The 24,011-nt window shown below is 30.1% G+C and overlaps 1 protein-coding gene and 1 pseudogene across 1 annotated transcript; both read left to right on the top strand.

Annotated features, from left to right (window-relative positions):
- The first annotated feature begins 234 nt into the window (after positions 1–234).
- Positions 235–6,875, top strand: LOC107445859 (NHP2-like protein 1 hoip). The gene is made up of 5 exons (XM_016060351.4): positions 235–422; positions 1,253–1,370; positions 4,743–4,846; positions 5,218–5,251; positions 6,649–6,875. Exons 1-5 carry the CDS (start codon positions 420–422, stop codon positions 6,771–6,773), a joined length of 384 nt encoding a protein of 127 aa, XP_015915837.1. The 5' UTR covers positions 235–419; the 3' UTR covers positions 6,774–6,875.
- Positions 6,876–18,682: 11,807 nt separating this feature from the next.
- Positions 18,683–19,276, top strand: LOC107445849 (cilia- and flagella-associated protein 20 pseudogene; annotated as a pseudogene).
- The last annotated feature ends 4,735 nt before the right edge of the window (positions 19,277–24,011 follow it).

Genomic DNA, 24,011 nt, shown 5'->3' with positions numbered 1-24,011 from the left:
TTTACATGTTAAAAGCAGAATTGAGGAGACTGTTTGGTGCAACACTTTTCTCCCGGCAACCACGATTAATGACCCTGATTTTCTGCTCTTTTGGGAATGCCGTCTTATATCATTGTTTGCCAAGGTAGAGAGTTCTGCTCTACGCCACCGGCAGCTCATTTCGGTCTCCAATAATTGCATATGCCGGAAATTGTATGCAGTGAAAATACTCCTTAAAACGTCATTTAGCGCATTGCTATCGCGGCTTTAAGTATTTTGTCTTTTCTATACCATTGTTGGCAACAAACATTTCCTGGACATTATTGTTGTTTATTGATTCGTTTTGCGGTAATTTGTGTGAATTTGTAAAAACGTGGTAATTCGTAATTGCCAGAAATTATCATTTCAGTTTGAATAAGTCATAAAAATTTATTGTTACGATGGTTGGTATTATCTCTTATATATTTTTTTCGTATATTTTCGATTTTATTTTAAAATCTTGAAAAATGCCGGCAAAACACGTTGTCTGCGTTTCGCGCGTTTAAAATTTTCTCACATAAATTTTTTTCAGTAGATTGTGTAATTAAATCTCAAAATTATCTTTCTATTTTGTTACCTTAATTTTTTTATCTATTGAATTACGCATATATTTATTTTAATCCATTCCTATTTATATATGTATAAGTTTTATAGTGCTGAACAATGTTGCAAATTTGTTGTATGTTATCTAATATTTAATATATGTTAAACTCTTAACAATTTTACAAATTAATTCAACACTTATTGTTTTTGCGATTTCGATTTAAACTAACAATGTCAACCCGTAATCAGTTTAATTCCTAATTACAAAAGCAATTCATTTATTTTCTTGTTAGTTATTATATTACACAAGTTATATTTATTATTAGGGTTAGCCAAACCTTTAAGCTATTTTCTATAAATTTGGAGTTTCCTGGGCTCCATGCTATGTTTTTCTCATTTAAATGAATTAAATAGTTCACTTTTCCACTGAGTGTTTTCACAAAGCCATTAAATAGCTTTACCCTTAGTAGGTTGTCTATTTCTTAATTTGTTTGTGTAAGTAAAGTTGGAGAATCGGCCATTTAAGGTATTGTCGCTATATGTGTGAAATTTTTTCATGTTGCATTAAACTATTAAATGTTTCTTAGTATATCACAAGAAATTGAAATAATTTCCCATTTTTAATAATATTATAGTAAAAATGATATAATTATCCACTGTGTTTTATTTAATTTAAACGTATTTCCTTTAGACAGAAGAAGTAAATCCAAAAGCTTATCCCTTAGCTGATGCTGCTCTAACGACTAAGATACTGAATTTGGTTCAGCAAACTGCTAATTACAAGCAGTTAAAAAAGGGTGCCAATGAAGGTATATAAACTTTTGTATAATAAATAGTGATTTGTTATTTAATTTGCATGTTTTTAAACTAAAAAATAATAATAACTTAGATAATTAAGGATTATTTCGTACCTTCATCTTTTTGTGCCAAATATAATAACCCAAGGTGGAAACGGTTTTTATGAGTTTACCTGTATTGTTCTCTGGTTGTTGCTTAAGTAAAATGGCGTTTTTGGAATTAGTACCCATAGCTACTGAAATCTTCCCATTAATTTTAATTGTATTGTAATCAGGGTTGGCAAGTTTTTGACACATGACGGTTATTACCATGGTTTTTACCGTCATGTCAAAAACCCATAGTTTGGATAAAACTGTATTTTTATTTGAGTTTAACTGCTTATAATTTAAAATTAATTCATTGTTTTTGGCAATAAAATTTAAAACAAAGTTGCTAAAAGATATTTAAAAACAGATTCCTGCATTTTCCCCAACATGATTATATCAAAACATACTATTTGAAGTAAAATATTAGGATACCAATCAAAATTTTCAACATTTCCAAGCATCATTTTGTTTGGCATATTACATTACTGAAGAATGTCAAGATTGATTACTTTCATTCATAAAATCTTGCTTTGAGAAACACATGTACACATAAAAACATAAAAAGAAAGCCTCATAAAATAAACTTTTTCTTATCATTTTTGTTTTCAATATTTTACACAGAAATGAGACATGAAAAAGCCTGGGAAATCCTTTTAGAGTTTCCTTGCAACATTGCACTAACCTTTTGTTATCATTATTCTCGAACTTCGGACTCATCCATACTAAACTCAGAAATCGACTGGGCAATGAAAATTTCTCAAAATTAGTCACTTACTATCGTATGATTCGGCACAGTGACCCCGACTACTGAACATATAATTTTGTTTGTAATTAAGTTTTGTTTAATGTGATTTTTCAACTGAATAAAAGCTTTTCACTTGACAAAATAGCAGTAATTCTTGACATAGAGTTTGTTAGTAGTTAGAAGTTTTGTTTAGCTTATTTCTAATATTTAAGAAATGCCAAATTTTAAATTCTTCATTTTAGTTCCTGAATTTATTAATAGTTCCAAGCTTTTTTGTTTGTTTGTTTATTTCTAACAATTAAGAAGTGCAAAATTTTGAATCCTTTGCAAATCAAGCTATAATGATAAAAGTAAGTATCACTATTTTCAATAAGTATATTACAATATTTCTGTATGAATGTTTATCCTTCTATAAGAATACCTGTATATAGTTGCAAAATCAATAGCAATCATTTACAACATTAATTTATAAAGGCAATTATGTGAAAATAATATATTGTCCGCTATATGCCATAAATAAAAGAAAACAGTAGGTTTTTGACAGTTTTTACCGGTTAAAACACGGTTTTTCCACTGTCGTGTCAAAAACCAGTTTTTGACGGCAAAAACCCAACCCTGATTGTAATATAATGTACTGTTTTATCATTTTGCTGCAGCATGATTACACTCTTACTTTTGAGCAACAGTGACTACAACAAAACTGTAAAATTTCTGTTTTTAAGCTCGTTGCAATTATTTATTATATTAATGTTAAGTTATAATAGTAATTTATTTTCAGATTTATTTGTAGGGTTGGTTAAGTTTTGATTATCACTCTCTTCCTTTTTTGTATTTTAAAGCCTCTGTATTCAGTGTATATGTCGCAATATAAAATAATAATTGTCAGTTTCATTTGTGTTCCGAATAGCGTAGCAAATTTCAAAAAATTTAAATATTTACTTTTTTCACCTGTCATGCAGAATGAAGACGCAATGCTACTCTCAGAAAATTTCAAAATTTAAAAAAAATGGAGACAGGCTTTAAAAAAATTCTATTTTTATGAGGTAGTGAGATTTTTTCCCCCCACAAAAGATTAATTTTTTGATGAATCTCTTGAACGATGAAGTTTTTTGCACATTGAAGAAGATTTTTCACAAAACGCATTTTAAAAGTATTGAGGCAAACAATGTTAATGATTTTGAAGATTTGCTTTTAATGATTTCGAAGTCAGCTTTGTAAGAAATATTCAATTAAAAGCGCCTTCAATAACTGTGGCATCAATTAGGTTATCAGAAAAATCTGTGTAGGAACCTTGATGTCTGTATACAGTGTTTTCACAACAGTGCGAGAATCTCGAATTTTTCTTTTCTCACATTAAAAAATTATTAACACGAGAAATTCGCATATCTATTAATCAATTTCAAAATTCGCGAATTTCTCACATTTTGGAAAAAGCTTCGCATTACGCCATTTAGAATAAAATCCGTTTCACTTTTCTTGGATCTTTCATTATTTTCAACACCTGCCCCGTTATATAGCTTCCCTATTTACCAGTATTGCTCAGAACCTTTTCGAACAACAAAACACTACCCCTCTGAACCACGGAACCCCTTTCAGAACACATTTCTCTGCAACCACGTGTTTACCGAAGGTAAGGTTTATTCATGTAAGATGTTCGAATTTTTTATGCACTAATGTAAGATGAACAAATACCTTGCAAAAGCAAAATCTTCTATGATGATACAGCAAAAATGTTCAATGCTTTAAAAAATAGAAGACTGTATAAATGTATTATAATATAATTAAAGAAAAAATTTTTTTTTCAAGTCTGTGTTTTTAGTTTTTAAAAATCTCACTTAACTGTTTGAAATCTCACCCTTTTTTTGAGAAAGGGTGAGAAATGCTCACCCCTTTTTTTTCTATGATAAAAACACTGGTATATTAGATTGGGTAAAAAAAAAAAAAAAAATTGTGTTTCGGAATTGTTTAGAAAATGCCTATTGTAAGATAGGAATGCAGAAAAGTTACCTATTGTAAGTCACGAGTGATGGTATTCCAGGTTTTTCATACCATCCTTCCCGGTTTAAAATCTAGGAGTAAAGCAAGTTATTTTTACGGAATTTCATGTATCTCAAGGATGCAAATCAAGTTTCGCTGACTTTGAGGTAAACCACAGTAGTTGAGAGAAAGAAAAAAGTGAAAAATACTACTGTGCTTCTAGTTCTGTTTTTCGTCTTTTTTTCCTCACTTGATTTTTCTAATTTTCTCAACCTTATTTTTCCATTTTTCATTGCCAGTCTTACGTTTAATGTTTCAAATCACTTTTGTTTCTTCTCATTCACACCTGGCAAGTCTTGAAAATGGGTGCTTATTTTTTAGCGTTCTGAAATATGTCTACTATTATTTCCCATTTCTCAAGCAAATGAAACACTTAATCAAGTCATATCAACCATTGTGTATGTCTTAAGATCTTTTTGTCCATATTTGATGCCAGGAATAGATAATTGAATGCTTTTATAGGTGCTTAAATAAATTTCTATTAATTATACACTTTTTTTAATTACATTTTTTAGCTACTAAGACCCTTAACCGGGGATTAGCTGAGGTAATTGTATTGGCTGCAGATGCTAAACCTCTTGAAATATTGTTGCACCTGCCACTGCTTTGTGAAGACAAGGTAAATATATTTTCATATTTCAGTTCAGTTTATAATTTATTTAATAGTAAGCAAATTATTCGTGTAATGTAGTATTTCCTCTTACTCAAGCAGTCTGGCTTTGTTCAAATGACAAAATTAAACTTATCTTGATTAATGATTTTAATAACTTTACTGGTTTGAATCATTAACACAAATTTTATTGGTAAAATTGTAGCTGTAGTTTTGATATCAATTTCATTATTAAAAATACAAGGATATTGCTAGTATATAAACTCATGAATGGCCTTATCAATAATGGGATATATTTTAAGTTTTTTGTAATGACTTGGCACTTGTATGTTTCATTTCCATATTTATTTCATGGCTTATTATTTCCTTTTTTTTTTCAGAATGTGCCATATGTATTTGTAAAGTCAAAGCATGGTAAGATATTTTATTTTATTTGGTGTGAATTATACTTTATTTACTGGTGTTGTATAATAATTATACATGTTATAATTATCCTCTTTTGTTTTTATATCACTGTTTTAAAATTAATTTCAAGAAAACATATAATGTAGAGAAATCTGGGAACCCTTTTATTTTAATTTTTTGTATAAATATTTGTTTTTATCTTAAACAACTTTAAATGAAATGTTTTTTTCTTTCTTTCATTTAATTTTCCAATTATTTTGGGTTAGTAAAAAATTCTAATGAAACAACTTTATAAAAATGTACAAATTTTTTGAACTTTAATTTGATATCCATTATGAGCATAGTTTTTTTTTTTAACTTTGTTTTTCACAAGGGTTGTAAAATAAGATCTAAGAATTATCTTGGTCTACTGATTTATAAACTGCTGATTTTCAGTACCATTTTTAAAAAGGCTACACGTCATTAATATTTTAAGCTTCATATTCAGTTGTGCGACTCTTATAAATGAGTATCATCTATAGTATTTAACAAAATGTTCTGAATTCATAACTTAAAACCTTTTTTAAAATTCAGAGAAAAAAATTTTTTTAATTCAAAGAAAATTTTTTTTTAAAATTAATGTAGAAGATAAGAGTAACATACCTCTGTATTAATTTATAACCATGGTTGAACAGGCAACCCAATTTTGGGGGGGTTTGCGACTGCTGATGTTTAACTTCGTATCCTTGTAATTTTGTATCCAATCCAGAAGATAGGGCAATCCCTGGATCAAGTAATGGGAGACATTTGCCTTCGCGAAGGACTTTTTGATGGAAAAAACCTGCATTTACTTTGCACGGATTTTTGCATCAATGATCAGTTTACTTTCAATTTGGTTTAATTCCTATTAATTGTAACTTTAATTTTTTGGAATACTTCTTTTTTATGAAGACATAAAATTTCTACATTAATTCCTATTGATACATTACTAGTCTGAGCAATAATGTTGAAATGATAGTTCTCTTGTGCATGTTAATAACTGCTTATAGTTCACTTTTAGCTTTTTGTTCGGCTTTAATAAAGAATCTTTGGTGTAAGTAACAGTTTATTAGTCTGTCGTCATGCGCATGTACTAAAAAAAACTTGAAATAAGTAAATAATTTTAATGTTATCGTTTTGAGATGAATAGTATTTAATTCTGTTTTATATATTTTTTCAAGGTTTAAAGTCAATATTTTTTCCCGCTCTCATGCCTGAGAATACTATCTCCCCAGACATTCCAAGCAATATTGAAAAGTGTAATTTTAAAATATAGTGATAGCAGTGATTGTTTCTATTAAAATATTTTTTTTTTCTTTTTTAGATTTCAAAAAAAAAATATTATTCCTGTATTCCATTAAATATTCTTAAGTATTTTTACATTTTAGCTCTTGGACGTGCTTGTGGAGTTTCAAGACCTGTTATTGCTTGTTCTATCACTGCAAATGAAGGATCACAGTTAAAACCGCAGATACAAGTATTACAGAGGGAAATTGAGAAGCTCCTTGTTTAATGTTCTCATCTTTTCATTTTGTATCATAAACGACATGAATTTCTGAATGTATAGAATTTGAAATGTGTATAAAATTGTTTTATCAATTTTTCTCATCACAAAGTGTTATTGCATTTATTTTATAATGGGTATTCATAGGTTTCACATTTACTGAATTATGTTAACAGTAGACAATATCCAGTTTCTATTTGAATATCTGAAGTAGGCCTGCAGAAAAATCTTTCAGAAAATACAAGTTTTAAAATCGCAAACCTTTAAATATAGGTAGATTTTCAGATGAAATAATTCACTGTTCGGAAGAGAAAAAAATCCTATTAATTTCTGTATGCAAGTTTCAACAGAAAATAATGGGATTTTTTTCCGAATGGTGAATTATTTAATAAAACTTTTAAATACTGGAGAGATTTTTCTAGTTGGTAGTTTTACATTTTTATTCTACTAATGTGAGGACGTTTCAATGATTTTCTATGAAAGAAGAGTGAAATGGAATTTTTAATCCCGAGTTAATAAATTGAAATAGATTTTCTTGTCCTGTTGCCACTGAATACATTGTACATTTACAAATGATGTAAAAAGTACTCTTATTCTTTGTTTTAGGCAAATCTGTACTGGAATCCTAATAGCCATGGAATTCAAATATGTCAATCTCCCCCCCCCCTCATCACTATGCTGTTTTTCATAAGAGAATCCTCGTATTTTGCTACTACTTATTTATTGAATTTTTCATGTTTAGAACCTTGAGTTTTTTTAAAAATGTTTCTTTTTTTCACTTCAGTACAGGAATTACTGAAACTATTACCAATTGTATATCGGTGAATCTATGTTGGTATCCTGCAAATTGCTACAACAACTAAGTACCCGACTGGGTAAAACTCTGCAATTCTGGCAAAATTTTCTTTTTTTTTACTATTTATGTTTGGATTTCCGTTTATTATAGTTCCAAAACCTTTTTGATTTCTGATTTTTAGAAATGAAGTTATAGTACAGGGTTCCCACGGTCCTTAAAAGTCCTTAGAAACTGCTTAGTTTTTATTTTGAAAATTAAGGGCCCTTAAAAGTACTTAATTTTGATTCACCGTCCTTAAAAGTCCTTAATTTCTAGTATCACTAGTTGGTTGGAACAATTTTTTTATCTTAGGAAAATATCCACAATTAAAAAGTACGTCTTTCGCCTAGAATGAGACCCTGCATTGAGGGTAGAATATTTTGAATGTGTGTGAGGGTAGGGGTTACAAGCAAGAGGAAAAAAACACGTCCTTATTGTTTTTTTTTCTTTTATTAATTTTTTCATTAAAATATTTTTTTCTGGATCACTCTGAAAGAAAAAAATTTAATGTGGGGAGAGGGGAGCGTGATACTGCAGGTGGGTAGAGGTCTTGACTTATTTTTAGACAGTACTTAGAGGTACTTTATCAGCTGAGGACCTGCATTGACCTTCTACATCCATAGGTTTCGAGAAATTTAATTCTTCTGAAAGCACACGTGGTAGCTTTGATACTTCCTTCAAATGTGAAATTGTTAGAAATGCCAGGAAAGTGTGTTTTTAATAATTTATGGACACTTGATAAAAAATATAAGGAATGGATCAGCATCTAGTGATCGTCGCAAGGCAAAGTGGATTTTTTTCATTGTATCAGATTTTCTTCTGAAATTGAATTTATAAGTGACTCCATTTTTTTAATATTAGGGATATTACGAATATTCGGCGAAGTATAATTTTAATCAGGAAAGTCATTTTCGTCGTTTTCTCATCGACACTTTTTTTTTAAAAAAGAGTGAAATGTTTGCTTTCTGTTTTCACTTTTGTTGGGTTTTTTTATTTCATAGCGCGGCAATTTAACAGCGTTTCTTATATATTTTATCTCCACTTTTTCTTTTAAAGTTATCAGATAAATAGATAACCGGTAAAATAGAAAATTGAATTTGTACGTTGCAAGTTTTGTCTTAAGAATTTAGGAAAATTTTCTGTTTCTCTTTTGCTTTTTTGATTAATTGTGTTTTTTTTATTTATTTTGATAGCATATTTTAAAGAGCTTCTTTTTCGTCATTTTTTCTAAAAATCCGGCGATGGGAAACACTTAAAGTGTATTTTTCAACGTTAAATTTTTCTTATAAAAATTGAGAAAGATTTTTTTGTTTTTATTTCGTTTGGCTTTCCCATTTTTTTTTATTTTTTAAAAAAAGCTCTTGTTTTTGTTATGATGCGGCAATTTTAAAGAGCGCTACTCTTAGACATTTTTAAATCGATGCATCGCGATTTATCGACTTAATGCACATATCGGCAGGCCGATATAATTACTTTTATTTTAGGCAATGCATCAGGAATCTGATCTAAGACGCTCGCGGTTTAACGTGCTAGGATTCTTGCCTATGCTAACGCTATCACCACTCTGACGTAGACTATTTTGATTTCGTCTAGCTGCGAAGATGTTGATTACATTTTTAGCTACGAAGATGATGTTCGGTTCATGATATTGAATAACGAAGAGTGAGGATCAGCGTTGAAATATAGAACGCGATGCATAGTTTCCTTATGCGCCATTTTTGACCTCGGGATTTTACGTTTCTTGAAGATTATTTTCAGCGGGACTTACCTTTCGTTCGCTGTGCGTTTTATTTCGACTTGATATAACATTTCAAAAAAAATTTTTTCAGTGAGACTTTTGCTACTTAGCGATCATTGCGCATTATTTCGTCACTTTTTTTTCTGTTTGGATTTAACGTTGTCAATTATTTTCAGCAGACCCACTGTTACTTGGCGATCGTTGCTCAATCGCTGTTATCTTAAATTTTCGTTCTGAACTTAATATATTACTGAAACGAAATCGTGAATTAAAAAAAAAGATTCTTTATTGATTTTTTTTTAAAGTGATACAGTTTAATATTTTATATATTTTGTATTTAAGTAATTTATATTTTATCATAGAAAGTAAATTTTTTTAAAAATTTATTTAATTCACGTTGCACTCCAGAGCCCAAGGTTAAGAAAACTGAGATGGACACAGTAGGCCTTGGCCCTCTATGGGCTGTCGCGCCATTGAGTTTAGTTTTTTAAATATAATAATTTGATTAGTTTTTAAACCAATAAATCTTCAGTCGCTTTTAGTTTAAAAAAATTAGAACAAAGCCTACATTTAATTAATTTGCTTTTATTTTTGAGGAAATTGAAACAGAGTTAGCGTTCTTTCTTTTTTTTTTTAATTTGGTTGTTATTTAAAATGACTAAATTTTTTAAAATTAAGTAATAAGTTAAGCAATGTTTTAACGCTTTTCAGTAATTTAATAATAGTGCTCTTAAATATAGAATATATATACAGTACAGAACTCGTTATCTGGAATTCAGAAAACCGGAAAACAAAAAAACCGGAACGAAATTCGATACATTTCCCCCCCATTTTTTTCAAATGTTTTTTTTTTTCCTCATAAAATTTTAGGATTTTTCTTTCTTTTTTGAAAGATGTTTACCTTACAGTCATTTTGGAAATAATCATTAGTGTATTACATTATCGTTTTTTCTTCTTTTTAAGATTATTAGCAAATATTTTTTTTAGTTGGGTTTAACAATAAAAAAACGGCTTTTTCTAGCGATGGTCCCGATCGTTCCGGATAATTGGTTCCCTACTGTATATATATTTTTAAAAATCCCTTCAATACATGTTCGTTTCATAATTTGTTTGATAGTGAGTATTATTTTTAAACATTTAAATCTTTATTCTTTTTCATTTTCAGAAAGGAAAATAATAATAAATAAATAAAAATCTTACATTAAAACCATTTGACCATTAGTCAATACAACTTTATTATTTTAAATAAGTAATTAACTAAAGCCTAACAATGTTTCAAAAGCACATTTATTTTTCAACAAATAATTTAAAAAATGTTTTATTTAAGTGGGCATTTTCTTTTTTTTTTAATTTGTAATGTATGTAAAATATTTTGTAACAGTTTTATTATTATTTTTAAAAAATCTAAGTTGTTTTTAATTTTAAAAAAAATTTAAATAAAGCTTGTGTTTGTTTTTACTTTAAGGCAAGTCAATCCTTAAGACAGTCTTAAGTCAATCCATCTTTATTTTAATTGAAAAAATTAAGCAATGCTATTGATGTTATAGAATAAATTTTTTTTTTAGAATTAACATTTTCTTTTGTTATAAATTTATTTTTGATTGATTTAAAGATCTCTCATTGATAAATTTCAAACATATGTTAAATTGCGATACATCGCGATGTCTGACTGACGATCAATCACGATATAAAATTTCTTACAATGCCCAGGCCTATTTTTACATAAACAATAAAAATTCTTAAGGATTTTTTTTTAAAAATGTTGTTTGATCACTGGGTAGGTGGCCGTTTTATTTGGCCAGATATTTGACTATTCGACCAAATCACTATTCATTATTCCCTATTTTATAATAAGTAATATATATATATATAAACCATATTTGCATCCAATTTTCATTGCCTTTGATTTATTTGACAAATTATTGTTTTATAATTTCAGACAATACTTTATTAAGAACAAATTTTTTTTATCGTCGATTAATTTAGTTCCTTTAATTTCTATACAAGACACAATACTTTTTAATTGGAGAAATTCTAATTCCATCTTTTTTTATGAATGATGTTTCTGATTCCACTATGTTTTGCTGTTTTTTTCCCTTCATTCACAATAAATTTTGTACTTAATGAATTATTTCATTTCATTTTCAATTTTTAGATATGGAATTTTTTCATTTTTATTTCAATTGATCATTACATCCTGCCTTGTCCTGTGTTTCAATATTTATGTTAGCACTTATTTTAATTATCATTTCTGTTTCTCAATTCTTAATTTTAATTAATAAGTTTTCCTTGTAGTTTATTTATTTCTTTTTTCCTGATTATTAGGTACTGAATATATTCTGATTTTAATCATTAAATTTTTTATATTTTGTGATTTTAATAAATCTTTAGCTTATTATAATTAGGTTTTACTTGGTTTAAAATAATTGTCTTAACCTCAATAAACTTATATTTGTTAGTTTCTTTAATGTTAGTTTCTTTTTATTAATTTAATGAATTTACCATCTTAATTTATATATTTCTATCTGTTAACACAATTTCTTTCTATTTTTAAAATAGAAAATTTTAATGTTTAATCTGAATTCTTTGAGTTTTTCTTTATATTCTTAAAAGCTATGTGAGGTGATTAAATGCAATTTAATCTTAATTAAATACAGATTATTTGTATTAAACATTTCTTTATTTAGTTTTTTTTTAAATTTTTTAAAGGATGACTGAGTTGAAGAAAAGCTATTCCATTTTTTTAATCTATTATTATTAATCTATGATGTTTTATTTGATGATAAATAATCATTTTTAAGGTCCTTAATTTCTACAAAAAAAGTCCTTAATTTTTTTGATAAAAGTCCTTAAAAGTACTTAATTTTTGCTTTGATAAAAGAGTGGGAACCCTGTAGTAGTTTTTTCTAATGCTGACAGACATAATTAAATCGGAAGTAAACTCATCAGAACGGTACTTTTTTTTCTACGCTTTGGTTAATTTCACCTTTTTTTCTTATATTTGAACAACTTATATTTTTATGACGGAATTCCTTTTTGAAATATTAATTTTTTCTGTCTCAGAATTTTTTAGTATTTTGTTTAATGGATTTTCTAGATACAATCTTAAAAGTTTATAATTTTAGGATCCATGATTACCAAACATAAAATGAAAATTTAATTGCCAGTAGAATATCTTAAAAACTCACAACAATTTAAAAAACAATGCATAGTTTGGCTAAAAAATGTTATTTCATGCGATGATATCTTAAAAAACCACCTTAAAATAATTGAATAAAAGTCCATTTTGGTGGTATCCTGCTTTAGGAGTTCCCAATTAAACCAGTAGATGAAAATTTGATACTCGTAAGTAATGTCATCGTAGGTACATCACAGTATTAGTCGATTTAGAAATCAATTAAATGTGACGTCGCCCTCAGGTATCCATTTAAATCACAGCTTTAGGCATAGCAAGTACTGGAGTAGTTATGCCAGGTTTCTGAAGTTGCAAGTTACCCACTGTTTCATTTCAGCCGGTAGGGGGCGGGTTGTACCCATTTGAGCATAGCCACCGACCCAAAAATAAGATGGGTGAGATAGACCCCTGAGTTAGAGCCTTATGCTGAGACAATTAAGGTCTTTTAGTGACGTCACTTATAGTAATTCTGACTTGCCGCCATTTTCAAATATTTGTCATTGAATAACAACTGTGTAGAACCATGGGTTATACGATTCTTTCTCTGGTATTATATTTCGCTTTTTTAATAACGACCTGTGCCCGGGCTGTACCGAGATTTAAAGGTGATTATAAAAATGTCAGTTAACAAATTCTCAAAATACAAGGAACTGAAAGAGTGGGTATATATTATTTAACACGATAATGATCGAATAACAGCTAATAGCCGAGTAAGTGGTATTTAATTTTTAGTAATTCTTTTTTTGCTGACTTTAATGTAGGCTTCTAAAAATTACATAATGAAAGAAGTCTCATTTTAAAATACCAATGTTTCAGTTTTTGTTCATTCGAGGATATTATAAAATAAAATTAGTAAAACATTCGAACTTTCTCACAATTTTATGTCTTGAAATAAAACATATTTAAACATTGTAAATTTTCAGGAATTTCAGACCAAATATGAAACTATTTTCGCTAATAAGCATAAGATGTAATTAAAGAGCTGAAATTTGTATTATTTTGAAAACAAGTAAAATAAACAGCATAGTTTTTTTTCTGAATTTTTTTTTTTTTTTTAATGACTGTGTTTATTGGCACTTGAAGCTTATTCATTCTCAACAATAGCCACTTTTACATGATTTAAATTTTTATACTTGAATGTAGACTGTACATTAAATTTTTATAATTTAATGCTATTTCTGTGCATTAAATGATAATTAATGCTAATAATAAAGGAAATTAAGTCATGGTTAGCCATTCATATTTTTTTGTTGGGTAATATTTTGAAATTAATTTTGATGACACTTGTTTACGCTTCATATCTCATGGCTTTTTCCTGCACATGAATTGCCGTTGTGAATCGTATGAGAAAGTCCTAAATATTTTTTTACTATATTAAAAGCAATTATTAGATTATGTAATTTAATTATAAGATGTCACATTAATCAAATGAGACAAAAGTATATATATATATATATAAAAAAATTTCTAACATTAAAGTTTCAAATAGTTCCATACACTCAGAAAAATAATCTCTCTATCTAGATTATTAATTAAATTTTTAGCGTTTGTAACAAAAAGGCAATGTTTTCTCAGCAAAAAGCAAAACTTTTTCAAGTGAATGCATTTTTGGTATTTCCATGTTATTTAATCCCTAGGGCAGGGATGGCGAACCAGTGCCACTTGTGGCACGCGACACAATATTTTGGGCACGACACCGATCACAAAGTTTACAATGAAGCATATTAACAATTCAATTAAAATTCATAAAAAAAGAACAATGTCAAAAAAGCAATTAATAACCACAAAAAAACAAGCGAACAATAAATAACTAGCAAAAAAAATTAACAGTTCTGCTTAAACTAACATCTTATAACTCTAATATAAGTTATTTGTCATCTAATCTGCAACAACAGAAGTCACACTGATGTTACTTTAAGTTGAATTACGCGTATAACTGAAACATTGCAAAAGTTGAGAATTACGTTTTTTCGTAGTAAATAAAGAGTTTTGAGTTGATAAAATTTAGTATTATTATTTACCCAATAATCACGAAGTCAAAACTATTTGTCGGCACGTCTATGATCTCATTAAAATATATTTAGAAAAAATGGCACGTTGGTGCATGAAGGTTCGCCACCCCACCCCTGCCCTAGGGATTTTTTTTTTTGTCTTGACGTTAGAACTTAAAATTAATATTTTTTTACTATCGGATTAATATGCTTCATAAGACTGTGCTTTGAAAATTAATAAAAAGTTTTACAGTATGTTGTATTCATGCATTAAATATTTTTTCTATTGTGCACATAATTAACCATAAAAATGCTCTGATTCAAAAAAATAAATACTATTTTAAAGTTTTACTATCTTAAGGGTAAAATTTGCCGAATCATTTTGTCTCGTTTTTATATTATGTGCGTAGTTTATTTGTAAAAAAATTATTTTAACTTGGAAACTAAATGTTTATCGTACGGCTCTGAAAGAACTCTTTATCTTTATGATAGAGGTTCTGAAAGAACTCTCTATCTTTATTATTTTATGAGTTATTAAACATCAAAATGGGTCTGGGACTTTATAAACCTGTATTTGAACTATTTGTTACAGTTCTTTATTATATTTGGAGATGCAAATAGTTTGGCTGCTAAATATATTTAAAATACTAAATTTAATACAACATAATATTTTAGATTGAAATATTGCTTTATTCTTTGGCAGTTAGATTTTTTTTTAAACTTTTTAGCTCATTTTTTTTTTTACTGATTAAACTGATAATCAGTGTATGGAATGCAGGTTATAGGTGACATGGTTATGATCAATAATAGTCTTTTATAATCATGCAATATCAATTGAGATTATTAACGTAACAGTATTGTACGTTATAATACGTGTACCGCCATTGCCCGGTATTCTCTACACTGTTATTTTTCATAATATCCGTAATCGGGTGTTGTTGTAATAGTAACTATCTATTTTTAATTATGACCAAGTTAGGAAAAAGTGAATTTGGTGTTTCATAATAAATAATAAAAAAGTGATTTGCGGAATAAAGAAAATGTCATTCTTTTGTTTTCAAGTGCGTGACGATTTTTAAAAAAAAAGAATGCTTGCTTATGAGCTAATTATGGTTATCTTATTACCCCTCATTTGAAACGGGACAAAATAATGATCCTTCACCACTCACACCGCTTGAAATATGACAATTATTCATTACCGCCTGCAGTGAGAAAACCGCAAACGTCATTAAACCCTTAATTTTATCATATTTTTATGAGTCCAAGCAATTCTGCGTTGAATTAACTATTCAAATACTAAAAATAGAGATGCCCTAGCCAGAGGCTGAACTACATCCTTGGGAGCGATAAATAAATCAATCAATTTTCGTAATTTTGTGGTTGTGAATGGCAATTAAAAACGGTTTGCACTCTTCCTATTGGATAATGCGTATTCCTCTCCCAATTAAATCTTTTTCCTGAATGATCAATTATGCCAATGGACAGGTAATTAAATGGACGTCAGTTTAGACATTTCTTTTCAAAACTTCAGCTTTTCTTGAAATTCTTTGCCACAAAATTTCCACCCTTAGTTTAGAGCATACTGTGAAAAGAGGAAGAAACATTTTTTTTCCCTCGTGGGACTGTGAAAGTTATTGGCCACGAGATCGACAAGTCAATAGTAAGCGTAATCTTATCCTCGTCCCACAGTGGACTGATGTTTAGGACACGGTTCCCAGCTGATCACCGAAGTCAAGCATCACTAGCTGCGGTCAGCGTGCGGGTAAGTGACCACTTGGATCAATCTGCGTAGGGACCGAGGATGTATTGTTAAACTGTGCTACCGTAAAGTGCTCGACTTCGCATGGAAGTCTTCGGGTTACCAAAGCGGGGGTACCACCCCCTCTGCAGAGGATCAAAATTCTTCGGATCATCCTCAGGGATGTTTCCCAGACCATCGCCTATAGCCCATTGTGCAGCTCTTGTGCGACATAGATGAACTGCAGCAAATAATCTTATCCTCAACTTTTATAAAAAATTTGCTCGAGAATGATCATGTGAGACAGCGTAATGAGATACTTGCAAGTGACGTAGTGTGGGTATATCGATCTAATTGGTTGCTGAAACGTGGCATTTGTCTACGTCAGCAACTGTTATTTCCATTCTATTTCGAATCAGCTCAATTCCCTTTAATGATACATTTTTAATTCTTTCAGAAAGTTTTAAATTCTTTCACTTTATATTTCTTAACACCAAGACAGGCACGAAGCCACATAGGGTACTGGGCCTATGTCCAAAAGGTCGTAGGTTCGATCCCCACCGGCCGACGTAGTAAATGGTGACTGATGCAAGTTAAATCTGTCGAATCACAAAGTCCTCCATTTACCCATAACAAATCATGCTAATGAGGGCACTGATCTGGAAGTTTTCTGGTCTTCTGGATTGGCTCAAAATTACAAGGCTATGGAGTTGAATATTAGTAGTCGTAAGGTCATAGGTCACATGTGTGGGTATCTCTGATCTTCTTCTTGAAGTGCAAGTACTCAATCGTCGAAAATAACAACTGTTTCTCTCCTATAGGAAACTCGGAATCGCGTAAGAGACATTACCTTTGAAGTTGAGGATAGAGTAGACCTGAATATTTAAATTTTCAGTTAGTAGCCAGTGGCCGGTAGACTCTAATAATTTATAAGCCACTTTTTCTGTAACCTAATAGGTTGGTAACCAACACCGATAAATCCTATTAATCTAATAGCCACTTTATGCTTTTTATTTTTTGCTTAGATTAACCCTTTGTTTGTATTCCAAGTACTTTCAAATGCTGTTTGGGCAGACATAAGCTTTAAATTATTTAAAACGCATAATACAATATATTTTTTAAAATTCTTGAAATAATTAATGACTTATAAGGTATAAAAATTCTCAAATTTTGAGTTGTGACTGTTGACTGCGCCTGGCGACATTGGAGTGTAAAGGGTTTTCTCAATTTTTTTTTTCTAAGAAAAAAAAAATCATATTAGAAATAATCTACGGTTATAAAAAAGTTAATTCAATAATAAAAATTAGATAAATGTGTGACAAAATTTTGTTTAACATACTGGTTTGACTTCGCCGTGCAAGAAAATTCAATGCGGAATACAACTATTAAAAAAAACAAAACTTGCTAGCATAATTTTGGTTCATAAAAGAATTCTAGATTATACACCCCTTAGCTTGTAATTTCGTGCCGAGTTTCTTCTTTGAGATATTCTTGGTTATAATTAGGGGCTTCAAATTTTTAGACTTTGAATATGAAGATAATTTTTATCCGTCAACTCCCTTTTTCAAGACTTAACGACTCAAAGAGAAAAAAATACTTGAATTATCCGTTGATAGCATGGAGCTTGAAATTGCTGAAGTCTCATTTTGTTTGGAAAATCAGCTTTATTGTGTTTTCATCTTGGACATCTTTAACTGTTAATCCTAACTGTTCAGTACACAATTTTGAATGATGAAATTATCATTTATTCACAACTGAAGAAGTATTTATGGGACCTCTCTGATCCCATATCTCAAAAATAAACTCTCCAACTTAATGCGTAGCAAAATTAAAAGTGAAAAAAAGAATTCTAAAAAAATTATCAAACAACAGCGGACGCCATAGCAACGCATGCAATGACGACACATGTGCACTGTTTACTATTACTCTTGAGTCCATGTGCACTGTTTACTATTACTCTTGAAAAATGTGATGACGTTCAAATAAGGTGCGCATGCTATTAAACCCAAAACAACACCCATTTTGCTAATGGGTAAAAAGATGGGGGGGGGGATGACTTGTTGCTTATTTAATTCGTGTCGCCATTTTTTTCGTTGACCAGCCACTTGGCGAGTGGTTACTAGGATAGAGTGAAAATCGAGCTTATCGTTACTTATATTTTTCTCGTACGTGATAACCGTATGGCAGTCATGATTAACTGTTAAAAACTCGCAACAGTTATATTCGCAATTGTCATATAAAATACGCTACAAAGCGTTATTTTATAAAACTAAAAACTTACAAAGAACAACCTTAAATGTCTTGGTAAATTAAAGCAAATCATCTTTAGCAGTCGCTTTGCATTTCAATAATTTCTAAAAGCATATTGGCAACTCAAAATTGGCCATGAATCAATAAACATCTAATCGTCAAGCAAGAATAATTATTAATAAAATAGATACATGTTTCGCAATAAGTTACAGACTGGTCTCATCACACTTCTCAGCGGCAATGGCTTGAATCCACTGGCGATATGGGGTAAAAAGGGCAAAGGCTACATAAAGCGAATTACGGACGATGAATTACAGGCTTTGGTCGTCGAGATTACTGCTGTCCAATTTGTCACTACCTACGTTTCCTTGCCCCGACAACCACGGTCATCTATTGGAGTTAGACTTCCATATCTAACTCTTATCATCAAATATTTGAAATTGCCCTTCTGCTTTGAGTTTGCAGTGCTGGACAGTAGAATGGTGAAAAGACGCTTCAGAGCCAGCAATTGCCAATCCAAGGTATCGGTCACTCCATTACTGTGTCACATGCCTTTGGCTTTAGATGACGGGTGGAACAAGATACAGATAAATTTAGCAACTTTCACGAAGCAGGCGTATGATAGCCAATTCATAGAATTTGTTTCAATTGAGATCTATGCCAACTGTCGAGTGCGACTTATATATTTTTCCGATAGAATTTATTCAGACGAAGAATTACCGCTGAGTTACAAGGCGTGTAAAAGACCTGGTAAAAGTCACACAGCAAAAGGACAACGGACTTAGGTACAGTGAAAAAGAAAACTTCAAAGAAATCAATTTGTAATATGATTTTAACTTTCGAATCAAAGTAGTTCAAGTCGATTTAAAAGATTGTCTTGCTTGTGTGCAGATTGTTTGTATTATTTAAAAAGTGGAAAATATGCACCAATCAAAATGTCTGACTAAAATCTTCAAGTAGATGTTTCGACTTATTATCTTAATTTGTTTATAAAACAACTGTATTTGATTGAATTCGCGCAATAAAGTCATGCTTTTGATTAATAGTTTGAAAATTTTTATGTTTAACTATTTACAGTTGGATGCAGTTGTTCATGTTAAAATCATTTATCGAATTAGAATAGTTCTGCATTTTTTATTTAAAATTTACATAGTTCTGTCTGTAAGAAAATAATAGCTACATGAAAGACAATCTTAGCGTTCATTCTGGTTTTAGTGTTGTTATCCGAATATATAATTCTAGTAATCTTATTATAATACTAATCTTATCTTATTATATCCAACTAATTATATTAATCTTATTATGCATAATTGGTATGGGGCAGCCCTGGCCTTGCCTGGGCTGTAGTGCCCAAGAAGAGAGAGATAGAGAATAAAATGATGATAATGCGGATTTTAGGAGGGAAAAAAAAAGATAAATTTATAATTATTCGGTATATACCGTATTTTATACGAAGATTTGACCCTTTCAATGAAGAAAAAAAGATAACCAAAATCGTTAGGTACATTTTAAATATAAAATAGCCAAAATTAAAAAATTTCAAAATAATAAGATGTCAGCAATTTGGTACATTAAGGTAAAATGCAAACGTTTGGCAGCATTACCTTGATTTTAAACGGAATAATATTTAAAAATTTCCTCTCCCTAACATAACAGCTTCGTTTGTTTAAAATATTCCAACACTTATAATTGCTATGTATTAACAGTTACTTTATTTTAAGCAGAATCTCCTTGTCGAAATGTTTATTTACATCATTTTACATAGTTTTGGAAAAATGCATTCGATTTTTTACGTATATATTTTCCTGAGCTAAATATATAAATGGAATCCTTTGGCGATATAATAATGAAAAAATAAGCTTCAAAACTATTTAAGCAAATTCGAGTATATTGTAAAATACATTGAAAAAAATAGGAAGTTATTTATATCATTTTTCACAGCCATGAGTTAATCATTTTTCCAAATTATTTAATCTATACAGCCGATAACAGCATGCTTTTAAACTTAAAAATTTAATATTTTAATTACTTTCACACGTTCTTCCACTTAATGCTTCAATTGTATTCTAAATTTCAAACATTCCGCCAAAAATCGGGATATACATAATTAATCAAACTTTTATGCAAAGATAGTTTTTTATTTGGTATAAATACCGTTCTATGTAATCTAACCACATCAAGTACTTTAGAGTATCTACCAGCCCCGTCGCTGGGATTCGAACCCAGCTCACCTTGTTGGGAGGTCGGCGCTCTATAATCTGAGCTGCAACGACTCTTCTTTAACAAATTTCGAATCGCGTGAATCGTGAGAGAGGTTTATAATAGGACTGTAACAATTTTAAAAAATATTTTAATATTCTGAGTGACTTTTTGAGAGCAGAAAGCTAGAATCTATACGCGAATCAGTCGGAACGAAACAAAACAGTTTTAGCAAATTTAATGAGATTTGAAATTCTTTTGATGCGATTTATTTTTCTTATTCCAAGGAAGAAAAAAGTGTTAAGAAAAACATGTAAGCGACGAGTCTTCTGTTTAGTCAAGTAGTGATATAGTAAGTATTGTTATGTGATTTGACCTGGTGCCCTCTATGTTGAATGCTTGAATTAAACCAATTTCTCCATTTATATGAGCTGAAGAAAGAAAGTTGGCCATTAGATCCCAAAAAGAAGCAGTCTTAAAATCAAACTTTAACTTTGAAGCACGTAGCATTATGTTCCCGTAACATTTTATAGGTTTATAATACTCCTATACTGTACTTGTATGATAACACTTCAACAATTTATTATCATATTTCTTAATATGCTATTAAATTATTGTTTTGGGCAGCACATGATCAACTTATTCACCTAATTAAATTTACTCATTTTTTTTAGGGTGGTACGATTTAGGGAGCAGTGGTACGAATTAGGCAATAAGTTTCCCAAATCATACCTTTGCAGACCTTGCGAAAAAATTGATTTTCAGTAATTTGCAAATTATTATTACCAAAAAATAATATTAGTTAAATGATTGGATTTTATTGTTGAAATATTTCAAATGTAATTGTCTGCAATTGCAAATGCAATGTAATTGCAAAAATTTAACGATGAGAAGTGGTATGATTTAGGCAACTTTCTTCTATCGTTCTTTACAATTTTTAATTCGCCTTAAGAACGTTTGGCAACGTTGTGCAGTAGAGACACTTTTGATAAACGATTTTTCTCACTTTTTTTATTAGTTTAGAGAAAGCGAATTTAAGCGATAAAAGCGAATTTTCTCAATTTTTTGTTGTTATCGATGCGATTTTATCAGATCGCTTTTTTTAGACTTGTTTAAATCTCAAACGACCTTTATTTCCATTTGCGGCGCATTTGATAAATTAAGTAATTGTTTGAACTAAATTTGATGAATATAAATTTTTTTTTCTTATAGAAAACATTTTGGGGAGACAATGTCCCCCTTCCATCCCAACGCCCCTGTTGATGTGTTTTTATTGAGGGTAAAAAAGGCTACACTTCCTTGAGAAAACGATAGAAAAAATCAAAAATCATAGAATTGGAATCTTTTTTCGTAATGAACAATTTTAACCCTCTGTTTACGGTGTACCATGCTGTACCACCACATGTGGTCATCATGCTGTACCAGCCGTAAGCAAAATTAAGCTTGATCTTCTTAAAAAATTGAAATATAACAACAACAAACTGTCAGGGCCCGACTTAGCCTAATTGGGGCGTGGGGCAAAATCTTCTTTGGGGGCCCCCTCTGCTTTACTTCTTCAATAAAAAAGAACCGAACTTTATGAAGGTTTTTAAATTTTTTACCTCATTATAGATAACAAGAAAATTGACTAGAACCTAAAATAGCTATGAAGTCCCACCCCCTCCAATGATCAGACGAAATAATGTTTTGTCCATTTTATTGATTTTCTGATAATTTTATGTCCATCATGTATGTCGAATGCAGATTTCTGGTTGTTAACTTTGTTATCTAGCTGAGAAAAAATTCATATCCTTGCTGACAATAGGGTGGAATTCAGCTGAATTTACGCAACTAAGATGGTTCAATTAAGTCAATCAGTAGCCTGTATTTTTGTAAACATATGGCATTTTGCAATATGTAAAAATACAGGCTTTTGATTGGCTAAGTTTGTCTATCGTAATTGCGAAAATTTAGCTGAATTCCGCCGTAGAAAGCCATGGATTTACGAAATATAGACTGTATTCACATGATGCAGATTTTACACTGTACTTATATTTTATTTAAAAAAAAGTTCATTGAAGAAGGAAACGTAAAATAAACTCTCTGCTCAATTTGGGGCCCCCTCTGATGTGGGGGCCCGGGGCAACTGCCCCATATGCCCCTTCCAGTCAGGCTCTGCAAAGCGTTCAACAGCAATATTTTGAAAATTGCATAAAATTTGAAAGGCAATTACTAAGTTTTTATTATATTGCTTTCTGTGTTTGTAATGATAGAATCTTGCGACCAATTTCATACAAGCTAGAGCATTTTAATTTTAAATGGAACTCTGTCCTGGACGACAATGCAAATTTAAATTGCTTCATGATCGCTACAAGTAGAATTTATAACAGAATTAAAGCCCCAAGGAATTTATCGCTAATAAAATTTCAGACCCTTTTTCATATGGATGGCGTTTTCTACACTAGGGTGCGCTGCAAGCTCTTTACTGTCTATACTTCCGGGTTACTGTTTCCGGTGTATTTTGAAGCCATTTGGTTCACAACGTGATCATTGTTTTTTGAGACTCTTTTGAATAGAGTTTCTTTTATACGTGTATTTGTTATCTGATTTATTATTTGAGTTTAAAAAAAAGAATCGTCATTTGGAGACCTGTCTTTTCAAGACGCTAAAAATCGTGATTAAAAAAAGAAAATTGTTATAAAACACTTCTTAGCTTGTCAACAATATACTAATTTCGAAATTTAAACCTAAATAATAATTTGTAAAGTAAACTTAATCTCGCTGCTCGAACAATATGCTAACTCTAACGTGTGATGGTGCACGACTTGCAACAAGAACAGTAATAAACAAGTAAAAAGAGGCCAAATGGGGACTGCCAAAAAAAGCGAATTCTTTCTAAATCTGACAACCACGTCATCTTTTTTAAAAAATGCATCTATAAATAGCTAAAACAAATTTTAACTTTTAACTCATCAGAAATTCTTAATACGTCAATTACATAATATCTTATGAAATACTGCATATTTGAGCTCTGAAATTATAAAATTTATTTCTTTTATTAAAAACAAAATTATCTGTTTGAAAATATCGCCGCCTAGCAGAATAAGCTGTAGTAAGCAGTTGTATACTTTCTAACCGGAAGTAAAGCAGGTCAAAAGCTCGAGATTTGTTGTTCATATTTATACTGAAAACACCATCCACACATAACTTGAGCAGCTCTGAATTCTAGATATGTGCTAGATGACTAAACGAGTTCAAATCATTTTGTATTCACCAAATTTATCGTGATATATTGGTTAAAATTAATTTATCGTTGTGGTGTGGCTAAATCAAAAAGGGGGG

The sequence above is a fragment of the Parasteatoda tepidariorum genome, chromosome 10 (assembly GCF_043381705.1).
Source record: "Parasteatoda tepidariorum isolate YZ-2023 chromosome 10, CAS_Ptep_4.0, whole genome shotgun sequence".
NCBI lineage: Eukaryota > Metazoa > Arthropoda > Arachnida > Araneae > Theridiidae > Parasteatoda > Parasteatoda tepidariorum.
The sequence above is the reverse complement of the archived record's forward strand: the minus strand, read 5'-3'. Positions and strand labels throughout refer to the sequence as shown.